The following is a 24336-nucleotide window of genomic DNA, read 5'->3' on the forward strand; positions in this document are numbered from 1 at the left end:
CACTCAGAGAGAAGAATGTTGGGTCTTTACTGTACCATTTACTGTATCGCCTTCGCTGTGGGAACTGTCATTGCAACAAAAGCTCTGAAGAGCTGGAAAGGAAATGTGCAGTCATTCTGTCCAGTTATGAAAATTAGCTTTATAGAAAGCATTTTCTGCTGAATGCCATTTGTGCCTTCAATAGTGAAAGCCACAGTGAGTTATTTGCATGGGAAAGCTGCTGTAAGGGAAGGTCTTGATTTGTTACCTTCAGTATCACTTTGGAGTTTCAACCTTCAACTGAGAAAGAAACCCATGGAAATATGTTTAAAACTTTAGGTGACCTGTTTACAACATGCTTTAGATTTGTGAAAAGATTTGCAAAGCCTTTGATGAGTTTCATCTAGTTTCCAGATGTCATTGTAGAAACAAATGTAATATTATCGTGTGCTATAAAAGCTTCCTGCAGCTCTATTAACAAGTTTCCCATGATGTAATTAGAAAGAAGGTGCAATGTTTTCTTTGGCATCCGTGGGTAAAATGCTGTGCATACTTATGCTGCTGTAAACCCAGGCCAACTTAGTTCATTTTAATGAAGTTATTTTGGACTCAGTTCATGTAGAATTTCACTATAGCTCTATCTGGATATCTTCCCTGAGGGTAAATACAGCAAAAGTCACACATTTTCTTTAGATTTTGTATAGGAAGGCACTATTCTCAGTATCAAACAGGTTGTAACTATTTTAACCAAAGTAAGTGCTGTAAAATCCTTCAGGTTCAGATTCAGGCAGGATTTTCAGATGTATCCATACCTGGCTTGAATAAGCTGGAGCATGTACAAGTGACTAAGTCAGGGCCTTCAACCCTCTGTTCTATGGCTCTTATTCCTCTCTGCTAATCTGTTATGTGAGGTTCATGGACAAGCACCATTTTTGAGTTGGATGCCAAATTTCTATCACAAAACATTTATTTTCTTCCACCGAAAAATTTGTCTTTTCATTGTAGCCAGCTAAAGTCTCTGATAGCAGCAATGTTGGTGCCGGTTTCTCTGTAGCACTGGTGTAGGTAGATGGCTTGAGTCTGATACCACACACAGTCATGTTCATTACTATTTTTGCCAAAACACAAAAACTGCTTAGGACTTTGAATTTGCCCGTCATTTCTCATGTGGAGAAGCCTGTACACAAATGGCCTTTTCATAAGACCTTGTTGCCTTTTCTTTTTTCCTAAACAAAGAACAAATAAAAGGAAAAGAAACTAGAAGGGGAAAAAATTAAGTTTTAATGGAAACACATTTCATTTTTGTTTTCTGCTTGCCATAAAACATTAACATAGTAAACAAATTGATCTTTGTTCTTAAGTTCTTTAATAACATAAAGTATTTTGAGTTTTGTCATGGCTAAAGTATGGTTAAACCACACATTGCTGGTCATGTTCCAACCTGTATTGTCACAGGTCTTTGACATTAAACTACATTTTTAAAATAAAAGTTGTGTGTAACCCACTTCTATTCACAGACACCTTCGTTAAAAGTCGCCGTTTTGGGGGTTGTTTCAGTGTTTTAGTGGTAATGGTGTTTTCTGACCAAAACTACTTTTCCTTGGGACATATTTCAAAGTCCAAGCATTCCCACTGCCAGCCCCTGCTTTGTGCCATACATCACCTTTTTGAATGCTGCACCTCCACGTGAGCAAAGCTTTTGTAGGATGCTCTGAAACATTACATTCTAGACTGCTAACCCAGTCATGGGACTGTTACAGTGGTCTTATAATAGCAGACAGAGCTATTTCAAATAGGGGTGTGGAAGAGAGAAAGTGTCACTTTGGTCCACTTTTCAGAGTGGTTGGTGTTATAATATATAACCTTTTTTCCTTTTTTTCTTTTTTTTAATGCAGTGTAGTTCGCAATAATTTAAAATACTCTATAGACATTTAAACGATATACAATAATATAACTTAATTGGATTCCTCAATTGTACTTAACAAATACTATTCTAATGTATTTACAGTATCTAGTACCATAAAACTGTGCATTACTGTGTTTGGGAGCTTTATTTGCTTCCTGTCAAGAATGTAGTGAAAGTACAGTATTATCACTATTATTCAACAACAATACCCATGAATCCAAGGGCCTTTAAATTACATGGAGTGAATCTAGTATTTTGGGGGCCCCTTTGACTTCTGTGAAGTTGCACTCATTCATGCTGAGGCTGGTATTTAGAAATCAACAGCAACATTGAAAAAAATAAGCAATTTTGCATTGCTCTGTGGGGGAGTTATCAAAGGGGTCTGATTTTCAGAGGGTAAGTGCTTGGGGTCAGAAAGGCAGGTCCTCACAAGTGTTCAAATGAAGGTCCCCGAATCTTTAATTACCTTTGATAATATGGGTCCACAAATTACAGAGGTAATTCTGGCTCATTCACATACCCAGCACAGGAGCTGGTGGAGCTCTGGGTCCAGCAGCCCCTTTCCCCAAGAGCACCATGTGGATGGACAAGTGCTTCTGTGTCAGGTGGGGAGGACTCATGGTTCTGCAGCCCCTCAGTATAAGTAATGAAATGAAAATAAAAATGAAAAGCTAAAAATGCAGATATGCAGATGTAAGGACATTTTTAACTCAAGTTTTCAGAAAATCAGGCAGGGACCCTTGGGACAAGCAAATAATTACATGGTTAAATGGGCTGTGTTATAAGTGGGCATATCTGGGCTCTTGGGGTTAAAACACTAGATTTTACAGCAGTAAAATATCTGAGGCTGTTTTAAAAATCTCTCGTAGGGAAAAGGTATGGGAATTAGGATTGAGTGCTATTAAGAAGTGAGCTTCTTTCTTTTAACATTCATGTGCTTAACAGGGGGTATGTTATTGCCAATCTTAAAATAAAGATAACACAGACTAATCCAGATTTTAGCTTTCTTATGCTTGTGAAGCCATGACAGCTCAGAGGGTGCAGCAACCTAGAGCTCAGCTGCCAGACTTTTATTGACTTCTGAGTGCATACTGAGCGTAAGTTATTTAAAATTCTTGGAAATATTAACTTTCAAGGGAAATATTAACTTTAAAGGGAAAACACAATGCCTGGAAAATCCTGCCAGTGCATTCAATGGCAAAGCAAAACCTTTGATATTTGTTGAAGCACGTTTTTGTATCCTAAAACTCCCTATGAGGAGCTGTGAGCGGGTGCTTCACACCTCAGGCCTGAGTCTAAAAAAAAGTCATTCTTATTCAGGAGGCAAGCAGGAAAAGTCAGTATCAAGCATTGGTAACCAAAGGTTCATGTGATATTTTCGTTCGGTTCTGAAAATTGCTTAAGGCCTACAGTAATTGAACTCTCTAATAGTGGAGTGACAACAGATCAGTAGCATTGAAGAACTTAGGGAGAACCAAATACAAAAGTCATAAAGTCAGAGTTCCAATAAGTTTACATTTAGTACAGAATTAAGACATAGCTACCCGTTAGTGCTTAGAATTTTTTGATACTATTAAAAACATAAATAATTATTTTTAATGTTCATTCAAAGAGTTCCAGTGTCACTGGCAGCTGTTGTAATTTTGTGAATGTCTGTTGGGGTTTTTTTCCAAACTGATAGTGGAGTATTTCTGCCATAAATTTTGCTCCCTACCAGTTGTTTGCTCTCTACCTGCTTTCTTAGAAATTTTGGTTTTTGCAGTGAGAATGCTGTGTTCTAGTCAGTGAAGATTTCATTTCCTTAAAAAAAGTCTTTGTTTGCACAGGGCTAGAGAGTTTTGTTGCTGTAAAATAGGAGAAAGTGTCTTTTTCTTTTAAATGTCGTGGGAGCTGCAATGCAATCAGCTTCTCTGATATGTATAATTTAAAACACTAAGAGAACTCTACAACACTCAGATTGTAGTTTAAAAAAAATAGAGACAGAGAGAAAGTTTCATGTGGTTGTCAACATCACCTTAATCCTGTTGCCCTTGTTTCCAAAGCAGTTACAACAGCCAGCCAGCCAAAATGCACCATCCTTAGAAGTATAAGTAGTAGTGGGGAGGGAGTGGTTGTTGTGGTGTAGGCTGGGGTTCTTTTCCCCAAGAGAATTAGATGTGCAAAATGACGCTGTCGTTTGTTGTACTCCACTTTCCTCGCTCGGTGGTTTGTTCTGTTTGTTTGCACATGATGCCGTTATTTGCAGGTGAACACCTCTGTCCGCTCACTACACGTGTTGCACTTCACAAAGCAGCACCAGTGGAATTTGCAATTGCATTGCCACACCTTGGTGTACTGGTGTGTGTTGTACCCTCTTCCACAGCACATCATGTCACACCCGTCCGCATTGGGAGAGGTGCGGTTGCAGAGTCGTCCCTGGGTGCCGACGCTCCCTGTGGAAGCATCTTCCTCACAGTAGTTGGGTGACTTTTCAATATACACTAAATCTGTTTCCATGGGTTTCTGGTAGCTCTTAATCTGCTTGATCTTCAGGAAGGTTGGCTGTCTCAGTCTACTGGCTCGTACCACCTCCACTTGCACTGCAGCGTTGTATTTCTCTTTCAAAATATATCCAATCTCTCTGAATTTAGGAAGCGTGGTCCAGCAGGTCTTAGTTGTACAGGAACCTGAAACTCCATGACACTTGCACTCCAATTTCATTCTCTCTTCGAGAACCTATGGGTACAGACATTTGTGTATTGTTACTGCAGGAAAACAGTATTGCAAGCCTGCCTAAACCTGGGTCTGTTTAGGTCATATGAATATTCATTACTGCTGGTTGAAATTTTTTGAATGCATGCTTGTAAGTCTTCTCACCTCCCAGCTCATAACACACTTTGTTTCAAGTGGCACCTGGTTGGAAATACAGTGTTTTGTCATTTTTTGGTAAAAAATTTCCATTGTCTTTCCAAATATTGGAGAATATTTACTGACATTTTAGAAGACATTTCTTTAGAGCCACAGGGGACTTAAATTTTTTCAAAATATTTTCATTTTGAAAACAGAAAAAAAAAAAGGAGTTGGGGGTTTTTTAAGTGGTGTAAGATTCAGAATACTTAATTGCTTTAAGTAACGATCAAAGAATGCTTAAAAGGAACAGTATATACTGTGTGACTGAATAAGCCTACATGCAGGGAGGTGAAACTAGATGATCTCTAAGGTCACTTCTAACCCAAACCATTTTATTATTCTATATTCACTGCATAATTAAAGATTTTGCCTATGCACCTATACTTATACCACCAGTGGTAAATTTATGGACTATTCCACCCACAGAATGTCCCATCCCCTTTAAAAGCAGCACTCGTTGCAGTATTTAGTCCAACTATTAAGTGAATAATCAGTCACAAATACTTTTTTTTCCACCAGGGCAATAATAACACAGCATTAGAGGGAAAAAAATGCACTGAAGGGTCCTGCTCAACAGTGAGCCAAAGAGAAATGTATTGCTGTTGTAGGAGGTTCAGCCAGAGGGGTTTAATTCAGAGTCAGAAGGGACACAAACTGGTGGCTGCTTGGGCTCAGGCTCCACTGTCATTCTGCTGTTTTCTGCTGCAGCCAAGCCATGCCACGACTGGCACATCCCTCCTTCCCTGGGCCAGGTTGTGCCCGGGGGAAGGCAAGCGATGCCCTCCCGCTCCGTGTGTGCAGCAGAAGGAAGCCAGCTCCACGGAAGCGCCTCTCTGTTTTTCTGCCCTTGCGCTACCACTTAAGCCTGACCATAATTACACCCACAGGCATCATTAGCTTATGAAAATCAAGGCCTAAGAACAAAGCGAACTGATCTTTCCCCTTTGCAATGGGATGCTAACAAAGAAATATGAGCTACCGAGCTTGTCTGAAAACATTACTGATGCTGCAGACCATCTCCTGTAGTGGTTTCACTGCAGATCCCAGAACATGACTGAAATGGGCAAAGGATAAAAGGGCCGAAATCTGAGTACAATGGCATAATGAAGTAGGAGGGAGTAAAAACTGCTTACTGCTTCAGAAACTGGCCTCAAAATAAAAGCTGTACAGATCTGGTTATCCCTGCAAATAGAGGGCACCCTCCTGAGTTGTTTGAGTTTCACTTAAATTGTATGGTTTGTTTTTTCCCAAATTTCTGGGGTTTCAATATTAAAGAGACTATTTGGATTTGATTCTCCCTTGCCAACATACGGTAGCAAGTATAAGATAGCTGAGCAACCTATACAAGAATTATAAAATATCCTGCGTTGGAAGGGACCCACTGAGTCCAGCTCAGGACAACTCCAAAATCCCACCCTGTGCCTGAGAGCATTGTCCAACCACTCCTGGAGCTCTGGCAGCCTTGGGGCCGTGACCATTCCCTGGGGAGCCTGTTTAGTGCCCCATCACCCTCTGAGGGAAGAACCTTTCCCCTGATATCCAACCTAAATCTCCCCTGACCCAGTTCCAGCCATTCCCTCGGGTCCTGTCCCTGGTCACACAGAGCATAGATTGGAGCTGCCCCTCCACTGCCCCTCAGGAGGAGTCGCAGCCCCTGCTGAGGTCTGACCTTGGTCTGCTCATACATTAGACCTTCTGGAACCACAGGCTTTACCCAGGTCAAGGTCAAGTTACCCTATCAGAGGCAGAAAAGGTGTTTTCCAGCAAGGTTTACTGAGTTGGGGAAGAAATTCCTATAGCTGCAACTGCTCTAAAGAAAATCAGCAAGGCTGTGATGAGCTGGGTTTTTTGTGGACACTGGAATGCACTGTATCACCTTCCTGTCTCCTATACTGGTAGAAGAGAAAACTTGCCACCTTCTGCTGCAGCAGCAGCATTTCAGTGGCGGTGAGGAGATGGATGTACTCTGGACGTACTCTGGGGTCTTTTAGGATCTCCTCTGTAACCATTTCAGGCCTATGGAGAAGATCTTTGGAGAAAGACCCCCAAATAAGATTTCAATCCTGTTCCACAAATCTGGGTTCAAATAATCTATTGGTATTTAGTTATGTTTGTAGGTATGTATAAACATGCTTAGAAGCTGTGCTTGATATTGCTGAAAAATGTTTGGTTTTGTTGAAACTAACCCATTCCTGCAGCTTTCTTAGCATGCAGTTGCAGCTATAAGAACTGCAGCAAAATCCATGACAAGAGGTGGAGGCAACCTTTACACCTCCACCAAACAGCACTATGATCTAAGGATTTCCAGGAAAGCATTGCTGATGGGATCTGTCACCCCTGAGTCATACTCCTCCCTGAGCAGTGAATCTTGATGAAGTGTACATATTTTGTCATGCTCTACATGTGTTTCTGGTGGCTGCATTTTGGTTGAAAAGGCCAAGCCAGTAACTTGCTAAGAGAGTGGAAGGCAGTGAAGTTCATGAGGCTCCTTATTCTTCTGTGGTCTCAACACTGTGGGCACTGTCCCAAGGAGCCTCTGATGTGCTTCCCTGATACACTAGAAAGTGTCATTGTTCCTGAAAGACAGACATCACCCATTTCAGTGTCCTGGGTGACATCTTTGGAAATGTATTTTTATATGTGGATTCCTGTCTGTCTATATAATAATTGTTTGCCTATGTGTATTTGGTTGAGATACTGATGTTTATATACATTATTACATATGTTTTGTATATATATGTATATAATCTATAGACACTGCTTGGCAGCCTCTATAGTACAATCTCCAGCAACTTTATCCTAAGTCTTGATTTTCTTTTTTTGCTGTTATCTTTCTGAAGGTCCAGTTTTGTGATTCATTTTGGTGAGCAGAAACCTGATTTCACTGCTGTGTTTTTTCAAAGATTCCCACTGTTTGTGATGGTGGGAGGACTTGCAAATGCAAGCCATGCAGGCTCAAAAAAGCAGAAGTTTTGAAAAGTATTAATTCATGCTCCTGAAGCCAATCTTGCAGGTTTTTAAAATTTTTTTGGAGGCTTCTCTCATGAATGTGGAATGCTTGGGGTTACAACACTGAGCAGAGGCCCAATCATCAGGTAGTTAAATTCCTGAATGCTATAATTTGTGTGCCCACAGTCAGCTGTGGGTATAAAATTGTGCCCAAAAACTTGGAGGTCAGGGAATACAAGGCCCAAACTAAGCAAATTCTAAGCAACATTTTTTCCCCCCTCTTTCCACCCAGATGCTGCATAGTGCCCCTCCTTGCTGACAAGCCAGCATGCTCTGGCCCTCCCAGAGGAATGTCTCTCTGCATGGTGTCTTGAGCAGCTTCCCACTTGCCAGAGAGGTGCCATGGGACCTGGCAAAGGTGGCCAGATCTGACCTTGCTTGCTCAATGCTCTGAATGAGGAGCAACTAACATTTTGCTTCCTAAATGTCCCTCCAGCTCAGCTTTCCTCAGTGAAATTCCCATCAAAGCTCTGACCCTGAACCTTAAAGGTACTTATTTACTCAAATCTAAGACACGATGCCAAGCTAGGTGCTTAATTAAAGATTGAAAATCATTAGCTCATATGAGCCACTCTCTCAGCAGTTTCATTTGTCATATGTCAGTGCCTCGTATCTAATCTTGAATGGTTTACAGCAAGATCTACCTCCCAGAGCAAATTCCCATCGTTGGGCTGTGCTGCCTCAGATTAATCATAGGAACATTCCTCAGGTCCCTTTTCCACATACAGGCCCACTCCCACCCCAGAAAGATCTTGCCAAGTAAAATTTTCTAACTACTGCTACTTTGTTAAATGAATTGTGAAATATAACTTTAAAGCTTTCTTAATCCCACATCTTTTTATACCTATATAAATCATACATTTAAAATGCAATTTGAGGGCTGCCAGTTAAATAGAAAAAGACATGCGAAGACCAAAATTAAACAAAATGATACGCATGAAAAGAAATTCAGTTTTTCAAGTTCCATATCTAGACCCAACTGCATAATATCAGATACAGTTTCTGTACATAGTAAAAATCCTATTTGGATAAAGTATGTAAAAACAATAGTTACATTTTGTGTGTGTTTTGGCTTAGCCCTGCTGGTTTGTGTTTTCCTTAATGGAAATGCACATTGTTGGACCAAATGCTGAATGTAACAAAATCCATATAACTTTTTGACTGAAGTATCAAAAAGAAATAAAAGACTTTAAGAGTTTTGCCTCATCAAATATGCAAGCGATCAACTTTTTGTTTTGGGTAACAACTACCAAAAGAGAGAGATTCTGGTCACAAGATGTCACCACTTTGATACTCATACAGCTGCAGCCACGAGAGCCGAAGGCTTGCTCATGATGTGTGGGCACTGGCTAACCCAAGTCTCAGTGCAGTCTGGGGCCCACCACTGCTGACAAAATGCTGATCTTCTGGACCCATCTGGGAATCCAAGATGAGTTTGTTTGGGTTTGGTTTTTTATCTTGGATAGGCCGGGGTGTAACTAAGATTAGTAGGGTGTAATGCTACTCCTCTAATACAAATGTCCTGAAATTATTCTTTGTTAATAGCAGATCACAGAGCCCAGAATTGAGTAGTTCATGATGTGTCTCCTTAGGTTGTGCCCAGCCCTGTGAAGAGGGAGCATGGAGCCAGCAGGAGAGGAATAAGGGTACTTCAGCTGCATGATTTTCTTTCTGCTCCTCTGTGAAGCTGTTCCATCAAGCATCACAACAGTATTTATATTCTGTGGGATGTGGGATGAGGAACTGAATTACTGTGTTTATTCCTCTTGTCACATCCCTGTTTTTCTTATTGTTTAGTTTAATGGGAGCAGGGAGCCTTGGCTTTGCAGCAGGTTAGTATCCAGACACAGCATGAGGCGGTTTTTCCCTGGCACTGGCCAGAGCTTAGCAGGGCTGGGGACTGTGGGGGGTGCCAAGAGGTATCAATTCACCTCCTCCTGCCCTCCACTTGCCTCCCTAGGTAAGGCATCTTCTTCCATAGTGTCCCCACTTAATGCGTTGAAAAAGCTGAGGAAGGCCCACTGCACTCTTTACACAAGTTCTCCTCTTAGCTACCAGGAAAATTAACCCAGCATTTTGGGACCTGCTGTCCATTAGATGGATGTCTCTACTGTTATGAGGATGAACAATAGCCTAATCCATCAGTGTTTATTCTCTGCTTTCTAGGAAAAGAGAAAATAGCTGTTTGAGCAATAAACTGCTGCAATTGGTTACAACTTTCTGAATATTATTTTTACAGTGGAATGTTGCAAAAAGCAATCTTCTTCAGAAACGTCCTCCCAATCATCCCCAAAGCAAGTGTGCTTGCAGTGTTCCACTCTCTTTTCTATTTGTTGTAAACCTTACAGGTAAAATTTTAAATATCACCTTAAATAGTTAAAAATATTTCACTGGTAGTGTTTTTCTGTCAAGCAGAACAGATGTGTCAGGTTTGAGGTCGTGCAGTGATATTTCACTGATGTTTGATACGTTTTGCATGCATTACATGGTATGCAGGGGCATGCACATTTCTTGAATAAAACCATTTAGCAAGTCCTAAAATATTTGGCTATTCCCCCCCTCTAATTTTAAAGCAAAATGTTCAAAATTAGGGTAGTACCAGATGTAGCTGCTGGCAGTCTGCGTTAAGGGTGTGTTTCTGGAAGAACAAATAGGCTAACAAATCCAGCCCAACTGGAAGCAGGAGATCTATTCTCATGAGATTTTGAGCCAAAGCTTGCATATTCAGGACATATGGATAAGCCTTTAGTTGTCCATCTAACCCACCCAAGCTATAGCACCAAAATTTTTGAAATTGGATTTATGTCTGCAAATCACTTTAAGTGGGAAGATGGAAAGTATAGCATGAAGTACAACTATCAAAAGCTTTTCTTTCATGAGTGGTCTCACAAGGGATGTGTAGTGAAATAATTTGTCACTTTTAGAGAAAGAAACTTTCAGCAAATGATGGACTCGAGGCTGTAAAACCTGGAAAGTCACATTCTTTGCATCACTGAAATGACTTAGGAAACAAAGTCACATTTTAAAGAATATTTTAGTCTTATAAGAGCATAAAATTAGTTGGCTGTCACGTTTGAAACTGGAGTTCAGCCTCCACTGTGTCTTCAGAACATTTCATGCAGAGTCTTTTTCTGGGCATTGCTTTTTATCTCTACATCCTGTCAGGTGACAGTGTGGGCAGTCTGTAGCATATCAGGTGCTGTGCATCTTGCAGGAGCGAGCTGATTAATTATAATGCTTCATGTGAGGTGAAGGGAGCTTACACTGTCTTACATAATATATGCACAGACAATATACATAAATATGTATAAATATCCATTATAACATGCACACACACTACGTATATTTATGCCTGTGTATTATATTATATTAGTAATAGTATTGCATTATATATTAGTTTTATATCTTTATATGTATATATATATATAATGAAAGGTAATCAACAAATCACCTCATTAGCTATTCTACAGCCAAAGCAAGTGAGCAAAAAAACCCCTTCCCAATGCCACAGGCCTGTTGCACCTGAAACGATGAGAAAAAGCCATGGCTTAGATGGAAATGTTGTCCCAAGTAATAGAAAAATCTTTCTTGTTTTTTCCCCACACCCCATACTGTTTCATATATAAGATAAACTCTTGTCATCTTCCAGGAATTCCAAAAAAACAACAGGACAAACCCATTGCCACTACAAAGGAGTAAATATTGGGATGGTATCAGGCTGAGTTGCTGGCAGTGAATGTGATGGGTGTGTTTCTGGAAGGGCCAGTTTGTTCTCCATGTAACCACAGTCACTGTCTACTGTAAGAGCCTAATTGATTGATAAACTGTTAGAAACATTTCTACTTTTTGGTAAAAGCTGCAATCTGCTACCAATTTGTCAGTTTGTTCTTCATACTCACCCCATAAAAACAAAGAGAAACATCCATTTTTATAAATGAGATTCCCCATGAGAGATGGTTATTGTTTTGAAGCTTTCAACAAAAAGTTAAGATTAATGATATGTGTTCCTAGATGTTACTCTAAATTCATTTATCCCAGAATAAAGATACTTATTTCTAAAAATACATGGTAGAAAGCTGTCTCATAAAACAGCATCTAAGCTGACTTGGTTTGTTGGTATTTAATTTTTCATTACTCTGTCAAAGTTTTGCCCACAGCTCTCTCTGTAATCTTTCAGATTTGCCACAAGACATTCTTTCAGTAACATTTGTATTAGACTTATACTAGTCCTCCTTTGGGGGCTTGTTTTCATTTACTACACTTGTACTTTCCATCCCGAATCATAGTGGACATTTAGAAACCGACAGAGAAGTTTGTTCCTCTGCTCTTTCACACCATGAGGTGCTGCTTTGCCACCAAGCATAAATCTTCCATCAGGAGCATCTTGTGTCACCAAGAATCCCTGAGCATTTATTTATTCCAAATGACACCAATGGCAAGATTATGATTTTGTCACTGATGCTATTTATTGCAAATCTGTCAGAAACTTTGCAAACCTGCCATTAGCTGAAACAATTCTTAGAAATGCAATGCAGAGCCATTGGGGGATGCACGGCAGGGCAATTGGGGGATTCATTCATTCCACAGTCATCAGAAATTCCCTGAAAAGACTAAATGAAATTTTTTTCCAAGGAGGTAATTTATCAGAGGGTAGTACTGAACATCTCAACCCTAGACTCCAGTAAAAGACCCCCCAAGACTGTTTTTCCCCTCATCTGTTTGCAAAGTTTGTGCAATTATTTTTACAGCATGCTGCTTTTCCACGAAGAAAAATTCCTCTGGGCTCTGCTTTTAGCAACAGTGAAATGCCAGCAGGCCAGATTTTGAGAGCATCCCTACAAGGGCAAAATATTAGAGCCATACTGCTGTACTTACAAACCCCTCTGATGCCCAGGCGTGTGTGGGACAAGTGCTGGGAGAGATTGAGAATGGGCAAGATTTCTGAGAGCACATGAGAAAGTCCTTGTGGTGTTATAAGAGAACATTCAAATAATTGCTCAGGGGGAAAAACTGGTGGCCTTGACTAATGATCGTAGCAATGAACTTCTGGCCACCTGGTAGACATCAACTGAGGTCATCAAGGGCCTACCACTGACTTCAGAGCAAGTTGGGAATAATTTTAGTTGGGGTTGGGACCTCTTCGTGTCCCTTTTTCCTCATGTTTCTATCTTAGAAGGCTCTGGGCTTCAAAAAGAAGACTAAAATGAAGGTAGCACATTTGTTGGCTAAAAATTGTTCTTAGCTAACTCAAAAAGCCTATTTGATATGACTGAAAAAGAACTGCAAGCCTTACCATTACACATGTGAATGTGGGGTTTTTTAAATGGTCAAAGTGCTGTGAAATCTCTGTAGGAAGCTACAAAAGCATATATGTCCTTTACTGTCTTTACCATTACCACTCTAAGGTAGAAAATACTATTTGAGCACTTCTGAAGCAACGAAGTAATTAAAAAATAAACAGAGTTGACTGTGTTTTCCTTCTTACCTTTCATTCCTATTCATTACACAGGTAAAATATCCTTACTTTGGGTTTTTATAATAGCAGTCATGAACCAGAAGCTTGGCTACAACGTGTTTCCAAATTCTAAAACAAGCCACATACAGATCAGCAGGATGATACTGAGAGACTTTCTCAGAGCAGTACAAGCATTTCCCAGTTGTGTTGTGAGAGTTTTGGAAGGGAAAAGGAGAAAGATGGAGGTTCAGTGTAGTATCCAGGCAAATGGAGGAGCCAGTGAGGGAAGGTGTGCTTCTGGACCTTACTCTAACAAACAAGGAAGGCCTTGTTGGGGATGGGAAGGTTGGGGGCAGCCACGGCTGTAGTGACCACAAGATCATGGAGTTCAGTGTCCTATGAGGAGGAAGGGAGCTGCAGGAGCTGGGGCTGTTCAGCCTGGAGAGGAGCCCCAGCTGAGAGGGGCCCTCAGCCCTGGGTGTCCCTGTGTGCAGGGAGGGCTCCAAGCAGGGCCCAGGCTCTGCTCCGTGGGGCCCAGCCATGGCACCAGAGGAACGGGCAGGGACTGATGCCCAGGAAGTTCCACCTGGACAGGAGGCAGAACTTCTTCCCTGGGCAGTGCCCAAGCCCTGAACAGAGACCAGAGAGGGTGTGGAGCCTCCTTCTCTTGTCATACTCGAAAACAATTTGGACACAATCCTGAGTAACATGGTCTAAGGGATCCTGCTTGAGCAGAGGGGTTTAGACCCTTCCAGCCTTACCCATTCTGTGATTCTGTGATTACTTCCGTGATTCTGTGATTTCTGACTTGACTGTGAATAAGGACCATGTGGAGTATGTAAGAATTACATTCATTCATGCATAAGCAAGATCTCCTGGTTATAGATTTTGTGTCAGGCTCACAGTCCAATCCAGCTTTACCAAGGACCCCCAAAACTGCCAGATTTCAGGTGAATGTAGATCAGATTACAAGTTTGCCTGGATTCTCAGAAGGAACTTGTGATTTCACACTGAAATTGCAGAAAACTCTGTAACTGCTTTTGTAAGGGTCCAACCCAGAAACACAGAAAGCATATCCTGTGTTCCAGAGTTTTGTTCTAACTTTAAGTTTCAGTCAGTCTTGAATTCAGAATGTCTAATTTATACAAATAGGAAATTATCTCAGAAGAACCAGAATCACTAAATATTACAACTCTGAATATTCATTTTATGGAAATATATATCATAACACCAAGATTATTTCTAAACATGACTCTCAAAACCACCTTTTATGTTAGTATTATGATTTGTTTTTTGCAAGAACATTTGCAAAAAAGAAAATTTTAGAATTGTTAAATGGAATTTATTTGCATGAATGCTGTTACCAGGAGTATCCGTAAAAATATGCACTTCTTTAGTTTGCTTATGTCCCTCTGCTTATGAAATTCTGATGAAAAGTAAAATACTTAATAAGAATCAGCAATGTGGTCTAGTGGTTACTGGACTGTATTTAGAATTGGGGGACCCGTGATCAATGCCCGGTTCACATAATGAGCTCTTTTTGTCCTTGGGACTTCACTGTTCTCCATCTCAGCATCTGCTTTTGTTCTTTTGTCCCTCTTTCACATCTAGACTGTGACATGTTCCAAGCAGGACATGCATCAGGATCTCCATGGGGGTGGCACAGCACACACCACAGAGGATGCCAGTTTAAGGAGGGATGATAATGCATCTAGCAGTAATAAACTCTCCCTGGCAAGTTTAAGAGCTGGCTTGCATCTTCTTTTGCCTCCAAACACAATTCATGATGCTGAGCTGCAATTCCCAGCCTAGGTGAAATGGTCAGACCTGGTCTTCCAATGTGATGGTGAACTGCTGAATGAGGTTCTTTTGTGCCCATGGCCACAATATTTTAGGAAAAAAGGACTGTGCCCCTCAAGGCTGCTTTCCTGTTTGGCTCTTCAGTCAGCTTTCTCCTGCACATCTGGAGACCTCAGTGTGAGACAATCCTGTCTCTATGCCTGAGATTATGCCTCTCTCACCACATTGAATTTATGTAGGATTTCCATCCCAGTGACTACTGCCCATACAGAACCTTCAGTTTCAGTGCACGGCCAATGCAACTGTGTTAATAAGCAAGATCCAGGCAGTAAGATAATTGCACTGTTTCTGTCACCACCAATTCTACTCTCTTTGCCCAGTGCTCAGTTGCAGGACTGAAAGCACACATGGTTTCAGAGGAGGAAAATTCAATCTTATTTTGGTGATTAGAGGAGAAGGATTTTATTGGATTGCTATATTGATATATTGGATTTTTCTGCAACATCGGAGTGGAGGGCTTTTCCTGGGGGAAAACAATTTAAAGGGTATAATCTCTCCTGGGGTAGGTATATATGATGCAGGAAGATCTGTTACACTTTTTAAACTACAAGCTTTGAGAGCTATGAGGATTGTTAGTGAACATAAATCAGCATAGATCCATGATGTTTATTGTTTCCATGACAAGCAATTCAGTCATGGTTCTAGACATGAAACTGTTTCTTCTTATGCAGCCGTTTGTAGCTGTGTAGTTACAAAGAGACAGTTGTGTGTTTGCCAAGAAGTGCCCTGTGTACTGCTACGTGTATTTCATTAGAGCCGGGGTCAAGTGGTTTGGGTTTGGCTAGAGTAAATATCTGGAAGTGCTGTGGAAGCTGAGCAATGCAGACAACTCAGTTCTGTCCCATCACAAGCCCTGACATCCCTTGCTAGATTTTTTGCAAATTGGATGAAAAGCAGTGATATATCATTATACCAAACAGATCCTGCAAGCTCCTCCCTGTTATCAGGGGGGCTGGAAAGAAGGCTTAGGAAGCAGAAATTTTTACAGGAGTACCTGTAATATATGGCCAGCTCTGAATAAAAAGAAACAGCAAAAAAACTGTGAACAATAGATACCATCTGGTGACTTGATGTGGGTGCGGGATAACATCAGAGAGAGGGTAAGTTCTCAGGGAATGCCTCCTGCCACCAAGCCAGCCTCCCCCCATCCTCCAGCACACACATCCCCATCCCTTGTCCTTTCTGGAATACCTTTCTTCCAGCCTCATTGTTGTGCAAGTTCATCAGCCTCCGTGCATTCTTTTTGATTTCTCGGGCATCAACAAACCTCCGGGAGAACTCAATGCCGTATCTGATATCCGCAGAGCAGCCTCCCCACTTCCAGCCCTCCTCCTGGTTGTAGTAGCCCTGTTTCTCTCGGTCACAGCCACAATTGCTGAGGTTGCCCTGGCTGCAGGCGGCCGTGACAGCGTGTGCAACCCCGGCAGCAGTAATGGCATAGGTGAACGCAGCTTCCCTGCTTCCTGTGGAGAGAAGCCAAAAGCTGATGGGTTGGCAGAAAGGCAGCACGTACTTACTAAAGAAAGTACACACATTATCTACAGCAAGGGGGTCAGGCAGCAATGTGAGGAGGGCATTACTGCTCAGTGTGGATTTCTCATTCTTACAGAATTCCACGCATATTTAAAATGCTTGGCTCAACTCGGGCTTATTACCCCAGGTATGCAGCCATGTGATAGTCCCATGTAAACCCCTTCACCAGAGGGGAACTTGGCAATGAATCTGGACAGTGGTGAGGTGAGGCCACAAGATTTGTTTTCACACTGTCTAGTCAGGTTTGCAAGCTGAACTTCATCTGTTTCAGATTAATAAAAAGTGAGTTAATAACTACCTCTAAGCATTGGCACTGCATGGATAATGAAAAGTGTTCAGACAACAACAACAAAAAAACCAGGGCACAAAGGGGGCTGATTATTAAGCTAACTTTATAAATGCTCCAGCAGCACCCATTAGTGATGCTGAGTGCAAAGTACTGCAAGAGAGACCTACAGAGACAACAACTGTGTAGGTTTCATTTCCTTTCAAGGTAGAGGTTACTCCTTTCCCTTGCAGACTTCTCCTGTGCATTAGTTTGGCTGAAGTGACCCTTTTCCACTCCTACTCTGAATCAAACCTCTGCATTACCATGGCTATTGAGCATACAAGGGGCATAGAAGTGCTGTGACAGCACTATTTTCTCTCCAAAACAGGAGAGATATTGTCATGGAAGCACAGACTTGTTTTAAAAAAAGTTGTTTTAGAAAAGGAGTTCTTTTTTTTTTTTCTGTGATGCTGCTACTTGCAAAGGTTCCTCATTGCCAATTCCATGTAATAGCTGTTGATAATGAGTATATGAAGAGAGGTAAATAAGGCCCCCTTCTATACTGGTGGGCTGAGGTGCCTGTGAGATGCAAGGAGATAGCGAGGCAGAATGATGGGAAGGGAAGCTACAGCCCATCCCTGCTCTCATGTGAGACCACGCTCTGTCACTGACTTCACATAGGGCTGAATTGCGGCTCTAGGTGTTTTGCTGCACTTATTTATAACACTTGCCCACAAGTTCCCTTCTCAGTGCTTTCCTCTGTGTTTCTCTGGTAATAAGCAGACAATCCTGTAGTGCTGCAGCCAAAGAATAACTGTAAAGAATTTGCAGAAAGTTGCTGAAATGCTTTAATGACCACACACAGAGCTCTAGTATCATAAGTGCATTTGGGAAGGAAAAAAAAGGAACAAATTTTCCAGAGGAGGAAAATAAAAACCAATTTAGAAGCTAGTTTTAATATTTTAATTTTTGGATTTGTAGATCTCATAACTATTCTGGAATGATAACTCCACAGTTATCATTTATATGATATTTATATGAAAAATGGGGGGATTTATATTTCTTATTTCATAGATAGCTTCCTGAAAGATTACATCATTGCCAGACATGAGGAAGATCCTACAAGAAACAATCAGAAACTGAGGTTTGGCTCCATTTGCTTGTTTCTCTAAAGCAATAAAAAAGAAACTTTGGGTAAGGGAAAAACAAAAGGGTGCTGTGTTCTTCAGCTACCAAGAAGGCTGAACTGACATGTGCATTATTTGAGCACATGGTGCAGTTGCAGGACGGCCTCTGCTTGCAGACACAGAGGTGTTTTGCTGGGCTGTACGATGTGTGCAGTCTGGTGCAGTGCTTCCCAAACCATGGTCCGCAGAACACTGGTGGTCCAGGAGGCCACGGTAAAGGGTTCACAGCTAATCCACAGAGCCATATTAAACACTATTTTAAATAGTGTTTTCAATTAAAACTTTGATGATAATGATGCCTGGTGGTCCATAAGAAATTCTGAGGGTTGATAGCAATCCAAAACAGTTATGAAACTACTGTTCTAGTTCCTAATGTTATCTTCATATGTTGATATTCACTCCTCTCCTCTTCGCTTGCCAGCTGAAGTCAAATCTGGCACTCTTGTTTTAAAATGTCTTCTGTTGACTTGCAGGATTTCTTTCTTCTTCTTTTAAAAAAAATTCTATTTCTAATCTATAAATTGAAATATTGGAAGTATGAGAGGTAATAGAAGCTACATACATAGATACAGTTTGCTTTTCTTCAGGATGAGGGTAAATGACAATGCAAAATCAGACCCAGGGAAATTTTTGGTTCAGTCACCTTTGAAGTACATGTAGAAAGGTTTATTAACAAGAGGAAATTTATTCCTGTAAGGGAACATAGCAGCTGTGACCTACAGTTCAGTAGATTCAGAGATTAACTAGTGACAGTTGCTCATATTTTGTGTTTAAGCTCAATATATTCCGTATGTCTCCAGAATACATGGTAAGACATTTTATTATGGCCACTGTGTCTGTGACCTCTTTGTAAATTTTCACACATTGCTTCCCTTGATCAGTTTCATAAAATGTCAGCATATAATATTCCTATTATATGCTGACTACCATGAGCAATAAAGGAAAGTATCTTTCCTTTACCCATTTGAGAGCTATAGGAGGGATGGAATTATCTCAAGTCATGGGATAATATCAAATGGAGACCACAGTGACTCTCTGAAGAGATTACTCTCCCGTTTCGATGCAACTCTAAAATAAGAAGGTCTCAGAAATTAGACCTGGCTTGAAAGCCAGGTTTCTTTAGCAAGTTAAGTTGTCCTGCTAAAAAAATAAGGGTTTTGGGAGTTACTAATTTTTTAACTAGAGGATGTTCTAAAACTTCACTTGTGTTCCTGAACAGTTTGCTAAAGTCCCAGGATCAGTGCAGTCTATCAGAAACTGCTGATGGGGGAGGGAGGGGAACCTCTGTGCTCAAATAATGTCCGCTGTACACAAAGCTTTCCATTAACATGTCATCACTTGGAATCTGTTCTAAGCAAATCTTTGTTAGGCAGCTAAAAATATTTATGTAATGATTGCTGTGACACCTTAATGGAGAACAATAATCTCGTTTTATGGAATTTTCTGAGATTTCAAAAATATTCTTGGTCTGTAACGAAAAGGAGACAAGTCTTTCCAGAAATGTTCATGAAATGAAGACATAAGTAGCAGCAGATTTGGGATTTGACCCAACTTTGGGGCTAGATTTTTCTTTTTCCAGTGAATATCCTGATTATCTAGTTATTTAGCACTGTATATACTCAGTGTCTCTGTCTCAAGAAAAATTCTTGTCTGACTTCCAAAGTTTTCTGTCGCATAAACCAGAATAATTCTGTCAAGATTTTTATTTTGGTGAAAAACACATTGCTTCGGCTTTTATTGCAACTCTTGGATTCATCCATTTCTCTGTTAGAAATGCCTGCCTTGGTGTCAAAGACAACAGTTCTGACTTTATTCCCAAAACATAGAAGGGATGTTTTCATGAGTAACATGATCTAATAACCATCTGATCTGATAACTGTCTGATCTAATAACTCCAAAAGGAGATGACTGCCAGTATTAATTAGGATTAAGCCTTTTTTCTTTGGTGAAGGTGCTCAAAGCCACCTCTAGCCATCTGCCAGGCCATCAGAGAAGTCTGTGGTTTGCCAGTCTGAGTTACTGCCATTATCTTGAGTTCATTTGCATTCTAACAAAGGACTGTACTTTAAAAGTGCTCTAATAGACAGCAATGCAGGCAGCTGCTGCTCAGACAGACAGACATTGGACCACTGGTTCCTTAAGTGTGTGTCTTCTGGCAGATAGGCAGAGAGGAGCCTTTTTTGTCATTGGAGTCAAGGAGTAGCCTATATTTTACCCCTCATTTAGATGCCATTTCTGACAAAGTTTTAGACTTCTAACTGAGCACTAAACTTAGTATGGTTTGATGTGGAAATTCTTACAAGTTCCACAATTGCTGTAGCTTACCAGACTCGAATATGCACAGATTCAGCAGAGTATTTTCAGCCTGGAGCCACAATCAGCTGAGAATCACAGAGGCTAAATACATATTCAATTATTCAGCAGTGAACACAGAGTTAAAAAGACTTAACTGTTCCACAGCTATTTGCAAGACATCTATTTGTCTGAGTAACTAGATGAGAATTCTGCTATTGCACATGTCATCCTTCAATGACTCATGCCAGCAGCTAGATGAATAAGGCTGCCACTGAATGTCAGCTATTAGAACTGTAATTTAACTTGAAATATTAAACTGCAGAACATACAGTGTTTGGCCAGTAAGTTCCTAGATCTTGCATCAGCAATGATAGAAAAATGTACTACACACTGTCGTTAAACATAACAAATTCTTCATGCACTTACACAAGACACCAGATTGATTATATGACACAATACAACATAGGTCAATGGGAAAAAGAAATGAACCACAGCAGAACTAAAATTTTTTTGACAAACCTACCCTTTTCAACAAGTCTTGTAAGCTGATGACAGATTGAGTCATTTTTTATGGCAAAAGACAATAGATACATCTAGAGGAATAAACTAAAACTCAGACAACAGCAGCCTAAGTAGTGTTGGATGAAGACTTTTACAGACAAGTTTATTTCCTTTGTAATTTTGTATTTTATTCAACACACATATTAACAATTCTCAAGGAAAATAGTGCAGGCTCTTCTTTTTGGGTTTGATCCAAGGGCAATACAAGTCAGAAGGAGTTTTCTCACTGTCTGGAGCAGATTCTTTATTTGCATTTTCAGTGTAATTAACTTTGAGCTTCTTGGTTTATAAAAGCAGGGATTAATTTAATTTTTCTGTCCCTCTAACTTTCTGTACCCAGTGCTACATGTCAGAACTAAGGGCCACTGAAACCCCTTTGTACAGGCAGAAAAAGTAAGGCAGAAGAGCAGGAAACACAGGAGGGTCTCTAGTCTGTCAACCCTGACATAGGCTAATAAGACAGATGTTCCTCACAACAGCTTTTATTCTTCCTGTTCTTAAGGATCTTCAGTAGAGGAGGTTCCAGGGTCTAGTCCAGTACCTCAGGACCCCCACTGGTATGTATTTCACTAATATTAACCTGAAATTGTCTTTCTGAGTGAAAACCCACTGCTTCTTTCTCTAGGGCTGCCAAGAACCAGTTATTCCCTCCTTCTAGCAGCAGCCCTGAAATATGTAAAGACTTCCACCCCTTCCCAGATGTGTTCCATCATCAGTCCTTGTCCAGCACCCCCAAGAGCTCTGCTCCTTGCCCCTGCTCTCCCAACTGGCTGGTTGGTGTTGCAGAGATGTGACAGGGTGCTCCAGATGAGGTCTTGCCTCCTTGGGCCCTGAACAGAAAGAGCCCTTCATATGCCTTGTGTGCTGTAGTCCTGTTTATTCCTGCCAGCATGGTGTTTTCACAGCAGCAGGACACTTTTGACTCTTGCTCAATTTGCAGCTGTCTTCTGTGCAGCTGCTCTCACACCAGATGTTTCCCATCTTGTATTTCTGCAGATGATCATTCCCATGTATAGACCTTTGTATTTGCCTTTCTCATTTGCCTCCTCTTTCTTTGCTTTAGCTCTTTTTTCTTCTTTTCTGGATTACTTCTCTGTCATCATGTTCAATTTTGACCTCGACTTCCTCCAGCTTCCTGGTAGTCCTTCCCAACATTACATAATTCACAAATGCAGTGTGCTCATTCTCTTGGTCAAATCAAGAGTATAATGCTGACTGGTACCAGACCCAGCACAGATCATAAGAAACCTAGTCAGCACGCCCTTCCACTTTGATAACTACCCTGCAAGTACGATTTTCAGATGGTCTGTACCCATGTGGCATCTTCTTATTTTTCTTATGAGAATGTCATATAAAGCAGTGTCAAAAGCTCCCTCTAAGTCCAAGATGTATGGTACAAACTGCTTCTGCTCTGCCTCTGAGGGCCTGGGTGGGCAAAGAAGGAAATGAGATTGGTTTAACATGATTTGTTCTTGACAGATCCTGGTTGACTCTTACTCATCTCCTTGTTCTTAGTTATGAGCTTACAAACGGGGGTCTGTACCCATATTTTTTCAGTTACTGAAGTTAAGCTGATTGGTCCTACAATTCCTTTCTTTTCTTCTTTTTTTTAAACAAAGGCATACATTTGTCTTTTCAATTCTTCTCAATTAGAGTTCTCCGCAAGTTTGGTCCTACAATTCCTTTCTTTTCTTTTTTTTTTTTTTAGACAAAGGCATACATTTGTCTTTTCAATTCTTCTCAATTAGAGTTCTCCGCAATTTTTCAGCACTAGTGGCTGTCAGGACTACCAGCTGCACACTGGCTCCGTTAAATGTTCTGAGATGAGGGACAGCTAACTGGAAAGCAATCAACATGGACAAATACTGCTCTCTAATGCTCAGAGGGTATTCCTGTGTTGATGGTATTAGTTTATAACCATCTGCTCACCATTCACCTGTTTAGTGAAATCTGAGGCAAGAATGCTTGGCATTCTTGGTATTATCCTTGGTTTGCACTCTCCTCAGGGGTCCACTCCACTGAGTAGTGGACCAGCTTTTATTCTACATCTCCTACTCGCTGACAAAGTACTACTGACTCATTGATTTCTGTGTAGCCTTCTGTCAAAAAAAAAAAAAAAGATATAGCCATCCATGTTGTGAGGTTCCTTTGTAGCACCTATGCTCAGAAATATTCCTGAACAATGAACTTGGTACTGGTTGAGTATCTGTTACTGGCAGGACTTTCTGGTCAAGTCTTATGGAGCCTGCTGATCGTCATGTTCAGTAATGTTCTCTTTACAGTATTTATTCATTTCATTTTTCCTCCTTAAACCCCTGATTTTCTACTACAGTCTTGTTTAATTTTGTTTCATCCATATAGGTCTGTTTAGTTGGACTAGAGCTAGAGCAGGGGTTGCACATGATTACAGCAGCTTCTTCCTAGGCTCTCTGTGGTGTCTATTTTCAATTACATGTGGCCAGGACAGAGAATATTGCAGATCTCAAAGCTGAGCATGTGTAGTGATATGACATAATGGTTTATTTACAGATTCTTCTCTTATTCGGCATTTTTAATCTCCAGGCTCCCACTAAGTTTTTATGGTTGGAGGTGCCAGGATCTGGGCCGTCCATTTAGAATTGCTCTGTCAACTGGATTGTTTTCTGTTGCTCATGTGGGTTTGTCAAATCTTCTTTTAGAATGGGCTGTACATGAACCAGAATTATTTCACACGAGCCTTATGGTAGCTTCTTGCTGTCACTGTTTATATACTTTTGGAAGCATGTCTATTAAGAAGAGATACTTACTCTGCCTCTGCTTTTCACATTTTTTCAAACATGTTTTGAATGTCATGGTTATTTTCTAAAGTCTTGGTAGTACTTTCCACAGTGATTTCTGTAATGAGTCTTCCAAGGATTTACAAGGATTTTTTACTTAATTTACCCCATAAATTTATTCCGTTAAATCCTGGCAACCTTAAACAATAGTCAGCACTTCTGTTCCAGTGAGCATAATCGTGTTGTGTTTTTGACTGTCTTTTGGCAACATGTCCCTTGGTGAAGTTTTCTGGGACAGTTTCTGTGAGGTTAGTGAGTTTGCTGTAATCTTTGAAAGGATGTTTAGCAGTGCCCAGAGAAATATGAAATTTTTTTGCTCTCCACTGTAACACTATATTTGCCATAACAAATATTTCTTATCAACTCAGCCCTAAGAAGCAAACTGTATCCCATTCTTAACAGAAAATGGGGAAATTGAGGTTTGGTCCCAAAGCACCAGTGCTTGTTTTTGTCAAAGTTAAATCAGAACATGGTGCTGAGCACACATTTAAAGAGTGCATGAGAGCATGGCTTCAGGAGCACGAGGGGGTAGTTCCCAGATGCACTGTGCCTTTGAGAACAGCCTGTGTGTGTCACAG

At 40.7% G+C, this 24336-nt stretch overlaps 1 protein-coding gene across 4 annotated transcripts in view; it reads right to left on the reverse strand.

The window, feature by feature from the left end:
• Positions 1–1237: 1237 nt before the first annotated feature.
• Positions 1238–24336, reverse strand: part of WNT7B (Wnt family member 7B) — a 95061-nt gene continuing 71962 nt past the window's right edge. For all 4 annotated transcript variants that reach the window (XM_048302275.1, XM_048302274.1, XM_048302277.1 and 1 more), the window contains exons 3-4: positions 16290–16561; positions 1238–4600 (exon numbers count right to left, since the gene is read on the reverse strand). In XM_048302275.1, coding sequence (XP_048158232.1) covers positions 4121–4600; positions 16290–16561 — 752 coding nt within the window. In that variant the 3' untranslated portion in view covers positions 1238–4120. The remainder of the gene's footprint in view (positions 4601–16289; positions 16562–24336) is intronic.

This window comes from Corvus hawaiiensis, chromosome 4, assembly GCF_020740725.1.
Source record: "Corvus hawaiiensis isolate bCorHaw1 chromosome 4, bCorHaw1.pri.cur, whole genome shotgun sequence".
NCBI classification, from domain to species: Eukaryota; Metazoa; Chordata; class Aves; order Passeriformes; family Corvidae; genus Corvus; species Corvus hawaiiensis.